General features: G+C 37.9%; 3 protein-coding genes across 4 annotated transcripts in view; 2 read left to right on the forward strand and 1 right to left on the reverse strand.

Annotated features, from left to right (window-relative positions):
* LOC118645395 overlaps positions 1–21,327 on the forward strand; it is a 41,863-nt gene that overhangs the window by 7,873 nt on the left and 12,663 nt on the right. The gene's annotated exons all lie outside the window — the stretch shown is intronic.
* Positions 348–1,663, reverse strand: LOC105828526 (forkhead box protein I1). Its single transcript, XM_012666891.3, has 2 exons — positions 1,001–1,663; positions 348–802 (listed from the first exon to the last, which is right to left on the reverse strand). Exons 1-2 carry the CDS (start codon positions 1,637–1,639, stop codon positions 611–613), a joined length of 831 nt encoding a protein of 276 aa, XP_012522345.1. The 5' UTR covers positions 1,640–1,663; the 3' UTR covers positions 348–610.
* On the forward strand, positions 1,582–19,970 carry LOC105836300 (translation initiation factor IF-2). 2 transcript variants are annotated; one of them, XM_036286291.1, is made up of 3 exons: positions 1,582–1,670; positions 17,354–17,415; positions 17,546–19,970. In XM_036286291.1, the coding sequence occupies exons 1-3, from the start codon at positions 1,650–1,652 to the stop codon at positions 19,059–19,061; spliced, it is 1,599 nt and encodes a 532-aa protein (XP_036142184.1). In that variant the 5' UTR covers positions 1,582–1,649; the 3' UTR covers positions 19,062–19,970. The 2 variants fall into 2 exon arrangements, with proteins under 2 accessions (XP_036142184.1, XP_036142185.1); XM_036286292.1 differs by lacking the exon at positions 1,582–1,670 and adding an exon at positions 9,613–14,395.

Here is a 21,327-nt window from a genome sequence, read left to right on the forward strand (position 1 = left end):
ATTTTTGCTATTAGCATAATTAGAATTAAAAAAAAGGAAGTAACTAGGAAATAATATAGGTGTTTTTGTTAATAAAAAGTTAAAAAAAACAATTTATGCTTTTATCTGCAGCAAGAATATAAAAGGAACATGTAGAAATTGTATAAAATATTTTGTCTGTAAAGAAATGATGATAACATATAATTAAACAAACACGTACAATGTATTTCTAAAATATCACAATCTGATTTTGATTCGCGAATTATTGAAGTATTACGGTTATTTTTTTGTTGACCGGAACTCTTTGGAAACTTCAACAGATCCCCTGTTTTTTGTTTTTGATTATCCAATTATTTTGTTTTTTATTATCCAACATTTCTTTGGTGTGCTTTTCATATCTTAGTCAGCCCGAAAAAAATTATGTTAAACACATATTTCTTCAATTTCTAATTATAATATTGCATACATAGAATAATCTTTATTCTACAACAATAAAATATTTCACAATAAATAAAATTATTTATAATTCTGAATACATAAGAACGCAAAATTTAATTTTGGTTTTAAAATCCTTTTGATTAACATCATCGATCGACAAATGTCATCAAAACTATTGCAACGGTAAATGCAACTATATTTGTGACTCTTGGGTCGATTTTCGTAATATGTTGTCGATGCTAAATATAGTCATTTTGGGAATATGTCCAGTGGAATCTGTACACTCAGTTTCGGTATCTTTCGTCATGACGTTCTCTTCGTTTGTTTCAACCTTGTGTTGCTCTTCTTGAGGTTTCGTCAAATTGGTTAAAAGTTCAGTTGATACCTGCAATCAGAGTGCTTCAATAGTGTTATCAAAAATGCCCCATTAACAAAGTTGTTTTCTAGCTCGAATATCTAGAAATGACGTGTTTGAACCGAAAGGCCAGTTTTAGATGTTCAAAAGTATACACAACACCATCGCGTCTCGGAGAAATAATCGCGTAGAGCTCTTTTTTCGCGAAAGACTAAAGCTTCTTTGTACCGGTAATTTCGCGAGTTGCGGTGTCTCCTGAGCAAGCACTCGTCGCCGTCTTGTTCTCCTGCGCCTGTAATTGCCGTGCTCAAACATCTCACTGGCGGACGGGTCCAGGGTCCAGTAGCTTCCCTTTCCGGCCGTATGGTCCTCGCCGTCATCCGCGCTCGTCCGGTCCCGCGGTACCTTCACGAAGCAATCGTTCAGGCTGAGATTGTGTCGTATACTGTTCTGCCAGCCTTGCCGGTTCTCCCTGTAGTAGGGAAACCTGTCCATAATGAACTTGTAGATCCCGGCGAGCGTCAGCCGTCGCTTCGGTGACGAGTTAATCGCCATTGCAATCAGGGCGATGTAGGAATACGGTGGCTTCTCCTGATGTGGCGCACTTTTGTAGCCAATTGGCGAGGATCTCGCCAGGATCGGCCAGGATGTCAGCGACGCTTGGCAAAAGGCTGGCCAGGCGCTTACGTCGGCACGTAGCATCTCCGGAACCAGGCTGGCGAATCCGTACGCACCTTTCATGGGGAACATCTTGTCAATCGGGAGAATGCACCAATATTCCTGGCATCGAGCGGTACGCAGACCACACTCTTGATTCTTCGCGTCCGCGAGAGGACCGTAAACCTGGGGACAACTGCTCGGATGCATCGGGAATCGAATGGCCAGGGTGAGAACTTCGGTGAGTTTACTCAACAACAGAGTTTTTTCACAAGGTTTGAATATTTTTGCCAAGCTTCTGCGCTTTTTTTCCGAACGACACGTGATTGCGTTTCGAGATATTTGTCGCGATGCATCCGATAATGAGCCGTAAAATTGAAGTTACATCACGTTTTCACTGATTCTTCTTCTCTCGCGATGAAAGCTAAAAAGTAAAACCGTTATTCCACTCGTTGTGTGTTCCCGCGGGGTCACTGAGATCGCACTGGAGCAATCGTCGGGAGACGCGACGGGACACCCTGTCGATCAGGGCGCGGACTCAGCCGGCGACTCCGTTTTACATCCAGTTGCCCTAACGAAGGAGATTTGTTTGATTTGACACGGGGGGAATGAATCTCTAGAGGTTGGTTCAACCCCGCCCATCGGTGGTTTTCCAGGGAACTCCCGTTTACGCTCTCGTGGGGAGGAGATTACCTATCCGGGACCGCACTACGTGTTTTATTGCTGTTTACACATATGCTGTTTCAACACCCACGCCGGCAGTAACCGCGCCAATATATAAACAGTGTTGCGATAATTATATCGAGGCCGAACGGTTTCTGGGAATGGTTTCTTCCTCCTAGCCGAGTCCTCCCTTACGATCGATGCAAAGGCCATGTATACAGAACGTTAAGAAAAAAAAAAAAAAGAAATAGAAGTCAGACACAAAGTTGCTTCTAACTTTCTCACAAGATCGATTTTTTTTGATCTACGTCAATTAAATCAATTAGCGTTTCTGTCTGCTTCGGATCACCTTTCATCTTTTAATCAATCTCCAGCGATACGTTAATATATATGTAAATCAAGCAAAAACGAATGACGACTAGGTACATTGAAATGTAAAACATAGATAACATGGACTTTATTTTTAATTTTAACATATGATTATGATAATATGATCAGAATTGTTTCTGAAAAAATGGATTTTGCTACATGGTAATTATTAATTTCTTCTCTTTCTTAAAAAAAAGTTTAGAAAAGACTAAATATTAGAATATAAATAACACTTACATAATTACATTTTTTTAATACAAAATAAAAGCGTCGGTTTTTTTTCACTCGGTTGTCAAATCCCGTAATATTATCTCCTAGACTGCTGGGTGGTCCTTCGCTATCTGTGTATATAAAAGTAAAATATACATATGAGTACATGTAAATTTTACTAATTAACGATGAATAAATACAATTAAAAATAATATTGAGTAAAATGAGAGAAAATTTATAATTATTAGTAACATTTTAAATTTTGTGAACATTTTTTTATTTCAATACTTTAACTATAATATCCATGCACGTTTGTATAATGTTGAAGAGTTGAAGATGTTTTATGAATGCGATAATTGATGATCTGATCACCTAATTAGTCACATATACCGCTTTACAATCACAACGGATGAAACACCAAAAACACTTGCTACTGATGAAATCTTCTTTGCATAAATTATGGGAGCGAATAAATCGGACGGCGTAACGAATCAACGGATGTAAGATTATACGTTGCGTGCCGATTTAGGATTCTTCTTGTAGTAAATTAATCCCGGGACTATCGCTTGCGGCTTACAATAAATACGAAAGCTAAGGAGGGAGGAGAGAAAGTGCGTACCATATGTCCGGCTCTGTTGACCCAATACATCCTGAAGTTATCTTGAACCTTGAAATAGCCTTCGATAATGTTTCCGACGACGATCGGATGTCTATCTGAGTTTTTCCAGGTGTCGGCGTTTTTCCATTTCAGTTTGTCGATCCAGAGAAGAGTGCCTAAAATATATGATATATAATTAGTATTTATATAGCGTGAGAACAGTAGAAAAACGGCGTAATATCTTGTCGGCGGAATAACATGTAATATGAACTGGAGTATTAATCGGAGCTGGCGATTTCACGAAAAGATACGTGACAAAAACATAACAAATAAAAATATAATTTTTCAATACACGAACATTTGTTTTGTTACATTAATCACAAAATATTTAAAGCCTTTTCATAAACCAGCTTAAATTTAGATAACGTTTTTCATAAATTTTAAAATGCCATTAAAATACGATAAAAAATTTAGCCTGATTAAAAGTGTTCGAAGTTTAAAAAACAGTGACAATAATATAATACATCAGAAAACGAAGTAATGACAACTTACTCTGTGTATTGACAATTAAATCCAATTGTCCAGTATATACAAATGTTTAGATCAGTTAAATAATCTTTTCACTGAAACAAGATTTACATTTATTAGTGATTCATTTATATTATAAATGCAATTACCTATGTTTACCAATTGTTTTTCGCTTTCATTGCAAAGACATTTTTTTGACACATTTGATCAATACCTATGTGAGTAACAGGTCTCATAAAATCTCGAAATAAATATTCGAAAACTTTACGAGATTGTTGGCCGTGCATATATTTGGTTTCGATACCAAGCGCTTCTCTTACCGGGCCGTTTATCAAACTTTCAAGTGAGAAAGTTTCAGATTGCTTATGATATGGATATATCGTGCCTACTATTATAAGAAAAAAAAAATATAGTAAGTAAGAATTATAATATTTCAATAAAAAAAAATTTGTAATATTTTGCGGGTTTTCTGTATTTTTGTATTAATATTGGAAATCATTAAGAATCAAAATTTTATTCTTGTAACTTTACAAACTAATTTAATGACATTATATTCGGTTATATCATATCTCTAGATAAGAATCGTGCGTCCTGCGTTCACGAATAATACGGCTGTTTTTGTAAGAAATGGGCTCACCTTTGTAAGAATATTGTAGAAATCAATATTGTAAATCTCCTGGAAAACAATCCCTTGTGTGTCAGCCCACGCTTCAGCCGCTGCAGTCGAGAAGTAACTGTCGCCCATTTTTTTCGCTATTTGTGCTGCCGCATCAATTTTATTGAAACCTTTTGTTTCAATTGTACCCTGTGAAACACATATGATAGTTTTCACAGTATTTTATAAAAGTACTTTGCGCGCAAATAAAACCGCAAATTTTGTGCGAGACCGTGTTTATGTTTTTTTAAATTAAAATTGTTGTAAAGTAAACTTATTTTGTCGATGAATGTTATGATTTACTATAATGCCGATATCGGATATTTACCGCATTCAGTAGATATGGTGTCCATGTCAATATAGAGTCGATAGGAAAGATCCAAGGGTTTCCGAGTGCGATTTCTTTTAGATTATCCTTGATGGTACCATTTTTCTGACAATGTTTTTATCCAATTTGAATTATATTTAATATTATGTACAGAATGTTTTTTTATTATTGTTAATTTAAATATTTTTACTTTGACTGTTCTGGATTGCAGAAGAATATCATTTCAAAGAAGCGAATCTTTGCAATCAAGAAGAATTTTTTGTCATATTTCTTGATATTTTAATATTATCAAGTTTCCTTTAAATCAGAATTCTTAGAATCGAATGGGTTAAATTCCTTCTTTCTATTTCTTTTGAATTAGTTTTTTACTTCGTTCCAAAGTAACGCAAACTCCATGCCCATCTTTCCGCCGTACGATTCTGTCGTGATGTACATCAGGACATCCTCGAATTGCGGTAATTTCTTGTAGAAGCTTTGCATACATTCCACGAGATCTTTCGCGATTTGTTCATTTATTCTTGTAAATTGGGCTTCGATTTGAGCATAATTGAAGCCGGTACCAATAGGGCTATCGACAAAGAGAACATTATAGTTCTTGACCTATAAGTGAATTATATATCAACGTTTATCAATTGTATTATAAATCTACAAGATTTGTGAATCTATATACAAATTTTTTAAAGTTCCATTTTGTTCTATATTTTTTACATTCCATTATTTATTGTATGTAGAATTGTTTTTTTCTTTCTTCCAGTTATATCACCCAAAAATCTAGTCTAAACATTTTTATAAATTGTTTCAACAATTACATATTTATAAATGCGACAGAGTCGTGTTCTAATCTACTTTTGCGTAGTTTATTATACCCAAGTATGATTCCTCGGATTAAGATTTACATTGAGGGGCCCCAATTCCTCGAAATTTCCATAACTCGTCGAAGATTCGCCTGGTCCACCTTGTAACCAGATGAGTAAAGGTCTGTCATAATATGAATTAACGTTTGCTATAGTATAGTAAAGCCACCAGAACATGAAAGATCTGTCACACACACTTTAACGAAATTCCATTCTTGTTCCCAGGACCAAATCCCTTTCTCCCTATTGTTAGAATTTTTTGTATTATTAGTAAAGATGAATAAAACAATTTTATGTAACAATAGCGCGACATGACATTGGTATTCATTTTCTTAGATGTGCTTTACTTTTTTTAAATACAGAACTTTTCTTTTTCGTGGTTCTTTATTTAAAAGAGATCCAAAAATTAAACAGAGTCTAATAATATATATCATTAAGTCATCTCATGAAAACGTATACAAACTTGAGAAAGTATTTTTTCTACTATGTAAACAGATGGTGTAATATTTGCTTTATATTAAATTCGAAATCACATTACTTCTCTTTGTCGAACTTTAAGATGAAGAAGCATCTCAGCTATTAACAGTGATTCGAAAGTCGACGACGCAAAGACGAGTAGCTGAAATGACGTTTGTTTGATATGCGAAGGCCTAGGTAAATTTGCAAAGTCTTAAAAGAAATCACAGAGTAAACGTTTCCGTGTCGCTACGGTAAAAGCTAGGAATGCAACGGTCGAGCTCTTTATCGTTTACTTGCACCAAAATTTGGCAAACTCGCGGTATCACAGAGTAAACGTTTCCGTGTCGCTACGGTAAAAGCTAAGAATGTATAAATGGTCGAGCTCTTCATCGTTTACTTGCACCAAAATTTGACAAACTTGCGGTAAAAATATGCAAGGTCCTATAGCATATTTAAAAATTTAACGACTGAGGCTATTGAGAATTACTTTAAAAGTTAAAGAAAATATAATATATACACGAACATTGTATGTTATATAAACATATGCTAAAAATATTTGATCAAGAAGATTACACACTGAATGGAGGTACACACAATTTCATCTAATGTTTATCTAAAGTCAATTTGAAATTTGATTAATCTTTTATCAATGCGAGACCAAATTATTATCAAATACTAAACGATTCTTTATCTTTTAGGATCACTGAACTTTAGACTATTTTATTTTTATTCATAGGGACTTATAAGAGGAAATATATATATATATATAAAGAATGTAAAAATAATTCTAAAATTAAATCTAAAATGTAAAAGTAGTTATTTTTAATAAGGCATTTTTGAACATGTTTTTAGATATTAAAACTTTTTTGTTTTTACTCAAGAAACAATGGCATTTATAACATTTGTTAAAACAATTTTGTTAGTTGACTGAATTTTTATAAACCTAGAATGTAGATATGTGTATAATATATGTGTATAGATATGTGTATAATTATATTTTGTGTATAATATATTTTGTGCAATATTTTTAACTAATTTAGTTTCAAGAATAGACTTTCAATATTTTTATCTGTTAGGAAATCTCGTTGATATAACATTTATCTTGCTATTAAATCCGTGTATTTATATTGCTACATTATTGCGTGACGAATGTGACTGTATAAGAAAATTTATCGACGATTGTTTAAATCTTACCAATATTACCGGAAACAAAGCACAACGCGGCGAAAGTGTATGCAAGTAAATCCCGCATCGTCTTCTCTCTTATAGTGAAACCTTTCGGAAATTAATCGCCGTACAATTCCGAATATGTGTGATTTTACTTTTATCACTATATTGTGAGTAGATTAGATACATGTACACGTGATAATCACTGCTCATATACTTTATATCAGTTATATTCTACTGATAATTGTTTTGCTGTCTGTTTTGTTTTGTCCGATGTCACACCATGCCTGATGTTCAGTTAATCTGTGGATAAAATTATTCAATCGGGCAATGTATATTTCCTTTTATTGTAAGTTTTATCACATTTACGATATATACAACAGTGCAATTAATTTTTTTATTTACAATGTCAAACAATATAAAATTTTATAGAGAGCACCTCTCAATAATTTGTGACTGGCCATATATATACTCTATTGTTCTCGCATCAGTATCAATTGCTACGTATTTGATTGCATTATGCTTTTGAATAGAATGCATTCGCGATTTTCACAACTATAATATTACTTCACTTAAGTAATGACGAATCGAGAGATTCGCATTTATTGTATGCAATAAACTTGATCCTATATCTTATAATAACTAGTATAACTAACTGATTCAGAAACGATAGAAGGATTTAACACATTTCGTATGTTGTATATAAGCGAATCGACTGCGGGAAATAGTTACGAAGGAGAAAGTAGCGTCGTCATCATCCAAGCATTTGGCCATACGCAGCGATAAAAAGAAAAGAAGAAAAAAAAGGAGAGAGATCTTGACAAAAAAAAAACACATGCATCAAGCGACGAAATGATGAAGAAGGATTCGAGGAATCTGTGAAGATGGCACAACATTTTATTATCAAAGAAATCAATTAGAAATTAATATCCAAAATAATTAAAATTTTAGTAGTACTTTCCATAGTTTTCGAGTTTTTTTATAAAAATACAAAAGAATCTGCAATTCTTACAAATATTAATTTCACGAAGTTAGCATATCTTTCCTTTAAAGTATAAGAAAGCAATAAGTATCATTATTTTTAATATCAATTCCAGATAGTACTATTAGAGTTCTATCATTATGTGTAATAACAATAATTTTTTTTACATTTTTTTATTAAACGGCGATTATTTATTATTAAATATTTTTTTAATAAATTAACCAAAATCACGACACTCGAGCAAAAGGTGTCATGCTGAGTATTTATCGCAATTCTGATAATAATTCTTAGTAGTTTTTCCAGAGTTCCTTCTGCTCTGCAATTATTTTTAGAGTTCCGGCGAGTAAATATTTTTTAATAATTTTTTAATGCCCGAAATCAGCACGACACTCGAGCAAAAGATGTCGTGCTAAGTATTTATCGTAGTTATAGTGACAGTTCTTACTACTTTTTGCAGAGTTTTGTGCTCCGCAATCATTTTTAATCAGAGTTCCGGTGAGTAAACATTTTTTTAAAATTTAATGCCCGAAATCGAGTATCATACTGATTTTAAGCATTAAAAATTATTAGAAAATATTTAATCACCGGAACTCTGTTAAAGCATAAAACTGTGCAAGAACTATCGAGAATTGTCGCTGGAATTATCATAAATACAAATATTCAGCACGGCACTTTTTGTCTAAGTGTCACGTTTAATATTAAAAGGATTGCAAAATACCTTTTTATAAAAAATTCTAGAACTGTCGAAAATACTATTTTGGAACTCTATTTCTTTTTATATTATTAAAACGTCGTGCCAGCTTTACAGATTCAGACGCGAGGGACGAGACAAAGAGAAAGAGAGGACACGACTTATCTTATCGCACGTTTATTAATTTGATTGTCCCGGTGCCACTCGCCGACCCTAATTGGCTTTCCATGCTCGGGCTTTAACGACACCCGGGAAAAACGACGACGGCGCGTCGAGAAATAAACCGATTTCCTCCCGGCCGATTTCCGGGCAACGGTCGCATCGCGTCCGAGAAGAAAGCTCGCAATGGCATTAGACGTTACATCACTATGAAGAGAAGAGAAGAGCAGGGTAAAAGGAAGAGAGAAAGGTCAGGTGAAGTTACCGAAGCGGTTTTACCGCGGTGGTGCTCGAGTTCAACGGAAAGTGAATCTCTTGTGAATGCGAAATTTTCTCCCTCGTTTCTGACGCGAGAGAATTTTTGTGAAAGAGTTTCGCGATCCATTCGCACATTCTCACACTGATAAAAAAGAATGTTTAACTCAAATAAATATTCATTTGAATAGTACCAATAACATATTTTATTAGAAAATCAATAATACTTATTTAAAACTAGTAATACTTTCTATAATTTAGAAAATATTTCTTATTTGAAAGAAATATTATTCATTTTCTATAAAATATGTTATTGGTACTATTCGTATGAATATTTATTTGAGTTAAGCCAAGAGTTAAGCATTCTTTTCTGTCAGTGCACACACGCGCGTTTGTCAAATAGTAGCTCCGCTAATTAGCATTCACGCGGTGTGCTTCGCAAAACGCGCGTGCTCCTCATAGTCTCCTTCGTACGGTATTCCCGACAGGTTTTTCGGTCTATTGCTACTCCGGAAATTATCGGCGAGGCATGAAAAGGCCGCGCATAGACTCTCGAGTCGAAATGTTGAAATCGGGAACGCGCGCGCGCGCGGGTATAGCACCGTGCCTCGCGTTTAAGCCTATCTGTTTATTCAGAACGATCGTTTCCACCGGTTTAACATCGATAGTTACGTGGTAACGTTGAAGTAAAACGCGTACGTGATTTTTTTTATTTGACCACGAGGAGAAGGGAAGAATCTATTCGACGGCCAATCGGGCCAAACGCGGATGTACCAAAGTACGCGGGAGAGCCGCTCGCGGATCTCTCCGAGTAAAATTGGCTCGTTAGCGACCTAATTAGGCATCGACGAACGGCGTCTGAGCAATTAGGCAGATCCATCAACTCGCGTTCCGCACAGCCGAATCCGGGTAATAAAGAGATAACAGAAATAATAGCCGGCGGCATATATGAGAGAAAGAAAGAAACAGGAGGGACACGATAATGAGCGGCTCCGATTAACGATCGCTCGTTCCTCGGGAAGAAACGCACCTCTCAATGTCGGCGTTACGGGAAATGCTCATAGCTTCCATTATGCAAATTAATCGCAGATAACGCTAATTAATATCTACATTGCCGTTGACGTGTCGTGTTCCGCCTGTCCCAGGCGGCGGCGGCGGTGGCTTCTGTTCGCAGCTGGTCACGCGTCTCATCTTATCTCATCTCCCGGCGCGCGGCGTGCCAGAAGGCGTGTGCGTTTCGCGAAGAAGATACGTATCCGGCCCAATCTCTGTAGCCCGACCCGAGCGCATAAACAAACCATTAAAATTCGCCAGAAATACGCGTTTGCCGGCGGCGTCGGACACGTCTGTTTTGAGCCGCGAGAGTAACGAGGTGGAGTCCCCGCGGCGCGAAAGTCGCCAAAAGAATCGTCTCCATTGCGTTAAATATGTATTGTGCAGATACATTTTATATCCATGTAAATTATGACGTTAATGTCTTCCTAGTTTAGGTTGATTGTCAGCCGTACTGCACACACGAGCGGGTACGCGAAACGAAGTCCGGAATCACCGGAAGAGATGAATTCCTTCTTCCTCCATTATCCCCGATCGTTATGAACGAGAAAGAAATAATGGCGAGCAAGTATTCTGTTTTATCGCCCGGAAAATCTTAATGCAGGACAGGATCGCTAATGACGATCGTCGTTGGACCAGCATGGTTGAGCGACGGTACACCGTCGAATCCTTTCGTCGTACCATCGCATAACTTTCCTTTTGACATAACGCGATTGCGACTTTGTTGGCATCGGAGAGAGAGATTACCGAGTCGCTTCACGATTACTATCGTCGATCTATCCTACCCGAATAGTTGCGACAATCGCAAGTTGTCCCAATCTTTTGGCCCGAGTTCGCTCGCAATCGCGTGATTCAGTACAATACGCTCAATATCATATCGCGAACGCGCGAAACGTTCACGTTCGATACACGTAACGCAACGGCCGACGACCGAGTTGTGTAACGTGCCAGCAGAATCGCCCGCAGGAGAACCGTTAATGGATTTCGAATGAGGCAAAGTGTGCCTTAGGATTTCCTGGTGGGAGAGTTTATATATTTTTTCTTTTTATTTTCATAATAGCGCGGTCTTTTTTTCGTCACTACGCATATAAAGGAGAACACGCGCGTTCTAATAGTGATAAATTACTACGCGCGACTCTCGTGCTGATAAATTACGCGCGGAACGATGTGATCACTATCTGTGTAATAATTTTTTTTTCATATGGCTTTTTATGCGCGTAGAGCGATCCGAGCGCAGAGGTGAAATCTTCCTCGGTGCCGATCTCCAGGAACGTCGACCTTTCCGTTGGCGAGAGAATTCATTACTCCGAGAATGGTCTCCCTGGAGTAAATCTCAATTAATATGAGTTGGCTGTGCTATCTCATCCATAGTGATGAACGCAGCCTTACATTATATTCTCTTTACTGTGCAAATGGCTTGTAATGATTACTACTACTGTGCACAAATGCGGAAAGAAAGCGCCGGTCTCGCAAATCTTTCTACGTCGCGATAGCGATCGTAAACTTGTGCGGAAAGTAATCTCCAATTTGTCATTTTATGATATGCCGCTCAGATTGATCCTGCAGAGCATTCTTTCCTCATATTCTTATAAAAATTGATGTAAATCGGGAATTCAAGTAGCTGTAGAATGGAATAGAATTTATTACTTTAGCATTTTTTAGTGAAGAAGGGACAATTTCTTATCGACACACATCCAAGTCTGTTTACTTAGATCTACCAGGATTAATTCCTATATACTCGTATTACAAATGTGCCCTAATTAGTACCGTTTTTACATTAACATATACTTTGCTTATCTTATATCCCATCTAAATTTCTACATTAAAGTATCACGGTCTAATAAATAAATACATTCACATTTCGGGTCCTGTTCGTATTTTTTGCCTTTTCTTTTCTCTCTCTCTCTCTTTCTCTCTCTCTCTATCTCTTTCTCTTTCTCTTTTCATAGTTTCTTAAGTATCAAGTAGCTGTTGTAAATTTGAGGAGGAATTGTCCAGTATTTGTGCTCGCCTATCATCGTCGCTTCTGCCTATCTCAATGGGTTTCCAACGAATGGGACAACGTACTCGAGACTCATCCCGATCGTACGGCCGCAATCGCGCATTCTCGAGACACAGTGAAAGTGACCGATTCGATTATCTCCTTGAAGGAAGGAAAAAAACCGAAAAGACAGCTGCCGCTGACACCGTATCGGAAGAAAGTCAAAGTAATTCTGCCGTGCGGTCCGGTAACGGCTCTCACAGCTTCTCGCTTCGTCGCGTCTCTCCCGTACGTAAAAAAATATATAATATATATAAAATAAAAGAATGAAGATCCCTCGCATGCGAGCTTCCAAATTAAAGTTAGCTCGACGACAAGCGTTATATGCAGGTGGTAGGGAGGGAGGAGGGAGGAGGAGAAACATTTCTATTGGTTTTCTAAATTGACTTTCTTGGTAGTGGAAAAGAGACGAACTTCCTCGTGTGTACTTTGTTCGATTTGTTCCTTCACGTGGGAAGATTATCATCCGTTTACACAACACCGTTTATACAACGTCATACAATCGCGCGCGATTACGTGCCCCAGTACGTGTCGGACGATCATCGCGCTCTTGCTTCCCGATCCGTCTAACGTCCGATGCAATCGGATGCATCTCCCGCGGCGCAGCGCGACGCGGAGAAATATATGCCGCGGTGAAAGGCGTCGTGACGGAGCGGAGGAGCGACGGTAACCCTGAGGAAGAAAGTCAGAGTGAGAGACCTCGCAGGTGACGGAGCATGAGCGCGAGCGTGAGCGCGCGAACCGGGTCTCGTACCAGCGCAGCGCTCTGGCAAAGTTGTTCTCACGTGCATTACGAAACCCGCGCTTTTCCGCGTTGGGCTGCTGCCTCGTGAGACATGCCACGCCGATGTATAAGAAGATGAGAAAGGCATTTCTCCGTCCCGACTCCCTTTCCCCCAGTCGGGTTTTTTGTAGGCGATTTGCAGCGAGATACCGGTGTTAAATCATCATCATCCGATGACTGGAACGAGTACCGTTGATTACGCTACTCGGCAATGTTATACACTGACACGTTACGGACGGACTTGCTCTCGAGATTATATAGTTACACATCTGATATTTATCTATTATTCCAAGAGAAGTTTTCATTGAAAATAAACGGCTTCTTCGCGAGGATATTGTTTTAATACAGTGTAGAATTAGTATTTTCTCCTTCGTGACAACAATGTTATAACGAGAAGTGGTAGAAAGTCCACTCCCCCTTGCGGTAGTGTACGCTTAAGAGACCCCGATAATAATTACCGAGAAAGTCATTACCGGTTATACGTCGCGTGTCATCGGACAACTGGCCGGTTACATATGAGCGCTTACGCCCGCCAACGATACTCGACTGTCGTAACGTTCTTTAAGTTAACAGATTTAAGTCGACAATTTTAATTACAAAAGGAAAGTTTCATTAATCAGTCTTACCAATAAATTTTCTAAGATGTTTAAACATCTGAACGATACTTCGCGAAACAAATTTATACAAAGACTTTCTCGTAAGTTCTATCGTAAGCTTTATATCAATCAAGTGTTTGCAATTAACTGTACAATTTTAGACTGAATATGTAAGTAAAGGTATGGATAGTGATTTTGTGTGCCGCATATGGATATTTCGGTTTCTTTTCTCTTTGCTTCACGTTAAAATTCATTGAATTGCATTACGTTTCGTACCTACTACCTTGTCGCCCCGCATTCGCTATGAAGCATGAATCCCCACCTAAGTGAAGATGTACACGCAGAGTTGGGACCCCCGTATGGCACCGTGGCTCTCTTTGTACCCCTCCTCGAAATATCTCGATGTCTATAGAGTACCTAGGCGTCTAGGCAGAGGAGCACTCGCTATAAAAGCTTCGTATGTCACGATGAATCCCTCAGAAGAGTGACGAACCGTAAAAAAAGACGGTGGTCGTTGCTATCCTTTTTCACGGTGGGCCACGGTACCCTGCTCGAGAGAATGCGATTTATTCTGGTCAGTGTTCATCGCCGCTCATTGCCCCGTGTTCCGATCTCTTTCGCGTCTCAATCATGTGTTAGTGCGCCTGTGATATATGTGAGATTTCTTTTCGGATGGACAGTGACCGATGTTATCGGTATAAGATCGGCTCGTAGCGATCGTTCATCTTAAATTCATGGTCGATGACACGCGACCGCGAGATACGACGCCTTGTGCCCGTTGTCTCTTTAACTTTAGTTTCCAGTGAAATGTGGAAAATACAGTGCTTTCTTATATAGATTACAAATCTTCTAAGATTTTTTATTTAAAATCGGGAGACTTTGTTAGCGTCCCACGTTGCCGTTTATTTTTCGTTTTATACAACATTTTTTTCAAAGAACCTACATGAAAAAATGTATCTTTCTAAATTATATATAGATAAGTACAATACTTAAAATTTATAATATTACAGATAAAATAGTAGCATATACGCTTTTTGAATATCTTCTCGTTTGAATATTTTAAAACTAAGATAATTATATAATTATGTAGAACATGCATAATTTTATTTTACATTAACAAGCAAGCGGTTTTGCATTGCAGAACTAAGATTGAGCAACATGAAGCTAAATATCGGGTTATCCTCAAAAATTGCAAAACTTTTTGCATTTCATATAATCGATATTCACTGTCACGTGATAGTTTACTTTTATTAGAAGAGCGTACAAAAAGTGTACATTGTACACGACGCAACAACCTTAAAGTCATCGAGACAGCGGTAGCGCGACTGCGTTAATGTGAATGGTTACAAACGAGCCGGTAAATCACTGCCATTTTCCAATGGCAATTGCTATAAGTGCGCATTCTCCAGCACTTTTCATTCCGCGGAATGGAAAGTTGTGCAAATAGGAGAACTGGAAATACGGCAAATAACTGCCTCGAATGTCCTGAAATTCGATGAAGGGTCGACGATGCGCGATGTTACAAAGTCGAGTAGCTGAGTCAATGTCATTGGCATTCTCTCCGAAGTATTCCGCTCTCGCATTTTTAATTCATTTCTCTCGCTCGCACGATATAATAATACAATTTTCAACTTCCTTGTATAATATGATTTGGAGAGATGTTATTAGATCTTTGGAAATTTATACGAAATACGAGTTCTTCAGCTAAAGTAATAGTAATAATAATGTAATCTTTTAAAACGTTATTTTCGTTATACTTGAAGTTATACTTTTGAAGAAATAAAGCTAAAATTTTATTTTTTACATCTATTATTTAAAAGTATATCGATAACTAATTAGATTAGATAATGTTTATCTGATCTCTCTCACAAGCAGGAACATAGCTGTAACATATTAATTAGATAAAAATGATAAAGATAAAAGAGTTAATTAGCAGGTAATTTTACGTGCCAATGTCTACGCAGAGTAAGATAATAATATATAGGTATGCAAAGTGCTAAAGTTGGATTAAAAAGGAAGTAAGCCAAGGTTATTATTAGTATGTAGATAATATGCAAACAATTATTATTGTTATGTTAATCTGAGAAGAGATAAACGTTTGATCTGTGACGTTTGATCAGTATATAATAACGCATAATCAAATTTCTGCTGAAACATTACGGCAATATCCGGCGCAAGAAAACAAAACAAAGCGGAGACTCGACATTTCAGATTTTCACTAAGTTCGCAGCCACTGATTGACACTGTTTTCCAATTAATTTATTTTATGTTTAAATACCCAAGTATATCCAAATCTAAAGATATTCTATGACCGCGATATCTAAACACTTAATATCTAATTGTCTTAGTCAACAAGTATTACTTAAGATATTATTTCACATTGAATCTAAGTACATTCAATTATTCCAGACTTTATGCAAGATATTCTAGACTTAGCGAGTCATCTTTCATTTGTAAATTCTTACATGGAACCGGTTTTTTACCTTGCAAAAATATCGAGGAAGGTCACCTGTTGCCAGCTTTTAAGTGGTTTACAATAATTCGTAAGTCGAGATAATATATCGCTCAATAATTGAAAGGACAGCTTTTAAATTGTATTTCTACAGCTATAAGCTCCTTGCTTTCAACCGTTTACAATTTAAGAACTGTCGGTGTCCGTCGTTATCTTTATTGTGGAAAGTTTGATTTTAAATACGGATTGAGAAATTTATATATGAAAGGTGGCACGTTGAGTACAGCTGGGAACATTACGCGTATCTAAGTGTGTGTAGATAGTCAAACGATCCTGGAATAACTTTAGCGGAAGGAAAGAGAAAGAAAGAGACAAGTGGGACAGCTAAAGCACTTGATATCCAGCCGCAGGGCTGGACATGGGCGACAGGTACCGCCTAAGGGTAATACTCGATGAAAAAAAAAAAGAGGAATCTCGAAGCCCACTTTCATTTAATTTAATTGTCGGTACAGGTTTTACTGGCCCCTTGCGGAAATGCGAAAACAGCGAGATGGTAGAGGACAGAGAGGAGGGGAAGGGGGGTCGACCCAATTCGCGTCGGTGTTTACGTCGGCCGTGCATTCACACGGCGGCGGACACTTTCATTTTTGAGAGACGCGCTCGCGTGAGCGCGTAGAAATCCGCAGCACTTCCGTCGGGCGCGATGAAAGGCTAAAAGGAGCCGGCGCGGGAAGCTGACGGCAGCCGATTGCGAGAATGAGATAATTGTGCTACCATGACGTGCACTTGAGAGAAAGAAGACTAATTACTCATTCTTTCACACGGTTGATCGCACAATTAGCGTATCTTTGTTCTTTTGCGCGCAGACATTTATCGCTCATTTATCTCTACATTAGTTCCACGAGGAAAACTGCAACATATATCCCTTATACATGAAGTATCAATTTTTTGAAAGTACTTAATTATATTAGCCTTTCTCCGGTTTTTCTCAAGTTTGTACATTGTCATCATTATTAGACGTTAATTGCATTGCCCATGCAGACATTCAGTTTCAGAAACTAATGAAAAAAATTCTTTCAGACAATATTATGTGGCCTCTTTGTTATCTCCGCACTTGGAGATCCGATTAGAACAAAGAGAGAGTGAGTATATAACTATATATTATCTACAAAAAATGTCATAATTTGCACAAAGTCTTGTAGTATTAAATGTCGAATTGTTTAAGTTTTTATTGTGGCGTGTGGTGCCGCTCTAACGAAAGAAATGCCGTAGGCCTCCCGTAAGCTCACAGTATGGCGCACCACCAGCGACGTCCTACGGAGTACCGAACGTAGGACCTTCTGACTCTTATGGTCCACCACCTTCGAACTCGTACGGTGCACCTCCTTCTGATTCGTACGGTGCACCTCCGCCGCCTCCATCGTCATCTTACGGTGCGCCGTCTGGACCTTCGTCATCTTACGGTGCGCCGTCTGGGCCCTCATCATCTTACGGCGCACCACCTTCGTCATCTTATGGCGCACCACCATCGTCATCCTACGGTGCACCATCCGGAGGCGATCACGGTGGGGGATCATTTGATTTCGGCGGTGGTGGCGGTGACCACGGCGGAGGATCCTTCGGCGGTGGTGGCGGTTACGGCGGTGGTGACGATCATGGAGGTGCATCGTTCGACGATCATCACGGATCGGGCGGTTTCGGCGGTGGTGACGGCGGTTACGGCGGTGGTGGCGATCACGGCGGTGGTGGCGGTCACGGCGGCGGTTTCGGCGGTGGTGGCGGTCACGGTGGCGGTTTCGGCGGTGGTGGCGGCCATGACGACGGTGGCGGTCACGGCGGCGGTTTCGGCGGCGGTGGCGGTCACGGAGGTGATGACAGCGGATATGGTGGTGGTGGTGGTGGCCATGGAGGCGGTGGCGGTTTCGGATCTATTTCCGACTCTTACGGCCCGCCGTCACCACCCTCCGGATCTTATGGACCTCCGGCGCATGATCACAAGCCAAAGGGCGTGTGGAAGAAAAAGTTGGTATGGAAACCCGAATGGAAGCAGATCTGGAAAACTGAATCGAAAATGATTTGGAAGCAGGAATGGAAGAAGGTACAGGTACCGGTTTGGAAGGAGATTCAAGTACCTGCATGGAAGGAGATCAAGGTACCTGCCTGGAAAAAAGTTCAGAAGCCCGTTTGGAAGCAGATTCAAGTGCCGGCTTGGAAGGAGGTCCAGGTGCCAGCTTGGAAGAAGATATGGAAGCCCGTTTGGAAGGAAGTCCAAGTTCCTGTGTGGAAAGAAGTTCAGGTGCCCGAGTGGAAAAAGATCTGGGTGCCGGAATGGGTTAAAATCGGCATACCAGGAGAGCACCCCGTAGGCAAGGACAGTCACGGTTGGCAGTATACCAGTCACGATCTCTGGAAGAAGAAGTTAATCTGGAAGCCGGTTTGGAAGAAGGTTTGGAAAACGGAAAAGAAACAGATTTGGGTAAGTGATAAGAAATTAGAATGGAAAGAGGAATGGAAACAAATCTGGAAGTCAGAAAAGAAACAAATTTGGGTGACGGACAAGAAACTAGTCTGGAAGGAAGAATCGGTGCAGGTATGGGTGCCGCAAAAGAAGCAGATCTGGGTCACGCAGAAGAAACAGGTGTGGAAAGACGAATGGAAGAGCAAGTGGGTTCCGGCTTGGAAGGACGTGCAGGTACCGGCTTGGAAGAAGATCTGGAAGCCCGTCTGGGAGAAAGTTTGGGTTCCCATTGAGACCCATCACGACGACGATCATCACGGTTACAAGTAGATTCGTCATCGAAAATCACGTTTGGCCGATTCGATCCTTCTTCGGCGTCTATCATGTGACATCCGAAGGTCGAAAGATCGATTCGGAAAATTATCGGAGAATCCCATGAAGAAAGTCGGTCGAAACTTATAATGCCTTGTGATAATGGATTGCTCGCCTGTAGATATGTAGGTATGTTGCGAGGAGAAGAGAGAAGGCTAACTGGCAGACGCGTATCGCACGAAAAAGAGGAAAGCCTACAACCAACAGTTAGAAAGCATCACGACTATGAGATATGTACGAAAGTGGACGATGAAAATTTTCAATTGATCATCTCGATGACAGCGCGACTGGATTGCGTAGCATCTGAAGCAAATTCTTCGTAAAATGTCATAGAGGAACCATAATAATCAATCAACGAGATATAATTATGACGAATATAAAGATATCATTATCTACTTATCATATCGAAAGAACGAGATGTGTACTAATAACTCTGATTTATATCAATAAATTTATTGTAACGATACACTTTCCTAGAGAGAGATTAACGATTTACTAAATTAAGCTTTAAAACAGCTTAATTTACCAAGAAAAATTACGTTTGTCAATTATTTGTTTGGAAAATAATGTCGTAACCTACTTGTCATTAGAGAAAATATTTGTTCCTCAAAATTGTTTAATATGTCTACGTGTAACAAATTTCTTTATTTTAATAATTCGACTTTTGGTTTAGAATGAAAATTACACGCAAAAGTAATATTCTTTCCTTGTTTTCTTTTTTCAGTGTGAATAATCCATAACTTCAGAATGGCCACGTGTGTATTAATATCATTTGTAATTAATATCTTACTCTGTAAATATCGTTTGATTATTGGGATGCGTGCATGTTAATATTTTTTATACGTTAATAAATATTGTTTTATACTACATCACAAATTAATTTAATTTCCTTCATACTTAGATTACTTTTTTTGCGTTATTTATAACGTGTCATCAAAATTGAAATAAGTTGCTTTCGAAAAAAGGAATCTATGAATAAAATGTTATATTTTGTATATTTTCATATTTTTTTAGCTTTAAAATATAAAAATTTATTTTTATTTAAAATGTCTTAAAACTATATTTAAGTTTTTATTGTAATAAAACGAATTACAAATGAATTGTGAAGCGAAATATCTAAATTTAATAAGGCAATAATTATGCCAGTTGTATATGAAATTTTATTAAAAGAGCATAATCTTTTTCTAATTAAAAAAGGCAATTAATGGAAAAAAATGAAATCTTAATTTCAGGCTTATTTAGAGTGTATAATTGGAAAAATAAGGTAATGCATTCAGCATAATTAACAACTGTCAAGTTCAGTCGCTAACGAGATAATAAAAATAAGTCATGCTTTTTAAAGCATATTATTGTTTTTACATATATTTAATGTTAAATTATGAAATATGATATTACTTAATATTTTGGTATAACTTATTATGTGTGATATTATTATACTTATATATTTTTATAAATTATTGACATTATCTTTAATTATATTTAAAAATGTTTTAATAAATACAAACGTGCATTTAATTTTTAATTAAAATTGTAAAAATTGCAATTAAAATATTAAAATTTATTTTGTAGAATAGGTGATTGAATTTACGAAAATTTTACCGAAGACAATTGACAAAAATTATTTATTTTTTCATTTATTTGAAATCCGTAAGTTTTTGCATAATACAAAAGAAACGAGATTATGTGTGTTTTTTAAAATAAAAATAAATATTAATGATTAACATCTTTTATATTAGCTATATTATATATACACCAGAAGATCTTTGAGAGAAGAAATTAGACGTTGAAAGATGAAATTTTTAATTGTGATGGTAATTTTTTTTAAATCATTGAACGTAATAATTATACGTTTGAAAGTGCCTACTCTTGTCTTCCGCAACATTTATTAAGATATTGTCCGTGAATACGATCCGCACGCCATCCGTGAAGCCATTAATTCACATTAACTTATATGAAAGTACCGTGACTTTCATACGAAGATGCGCTATGCAATGTAGAAGGGAATCAGAAGGATGACGAAGCGCGGAAGAGCAAGGGGAACAGAGGGGGAGAGATACGATGCTTTCTAAGGATAAGACGAGTATCGAGTGAACAAGCAAGTCTTCTCAGGGTCTTCAGGGTCGCGAGACGAACTCACGACCTTTACTTTCTCCACAATCGTGCTGCAACAACGTGCTACAGGGGCGAGCTACGTGAGGCAGCAAAAAAAAAAGGAGGTTGCAAT

Source organism: Monomorium pharaonis, chromosome 4, assembly GCF_013373865.1.
Source record: "Monomorium pharaonis isolate MP-MQ-018 chromosome 4, ASM1337386v2, whole genome shotgun sequence".
Lineage (NCBI taxonomy): Eukaryota > Metazoa > Arthropoda > Insecta > Hymenoptera > Formicidae > Monomorium > Monomorium pharaonis.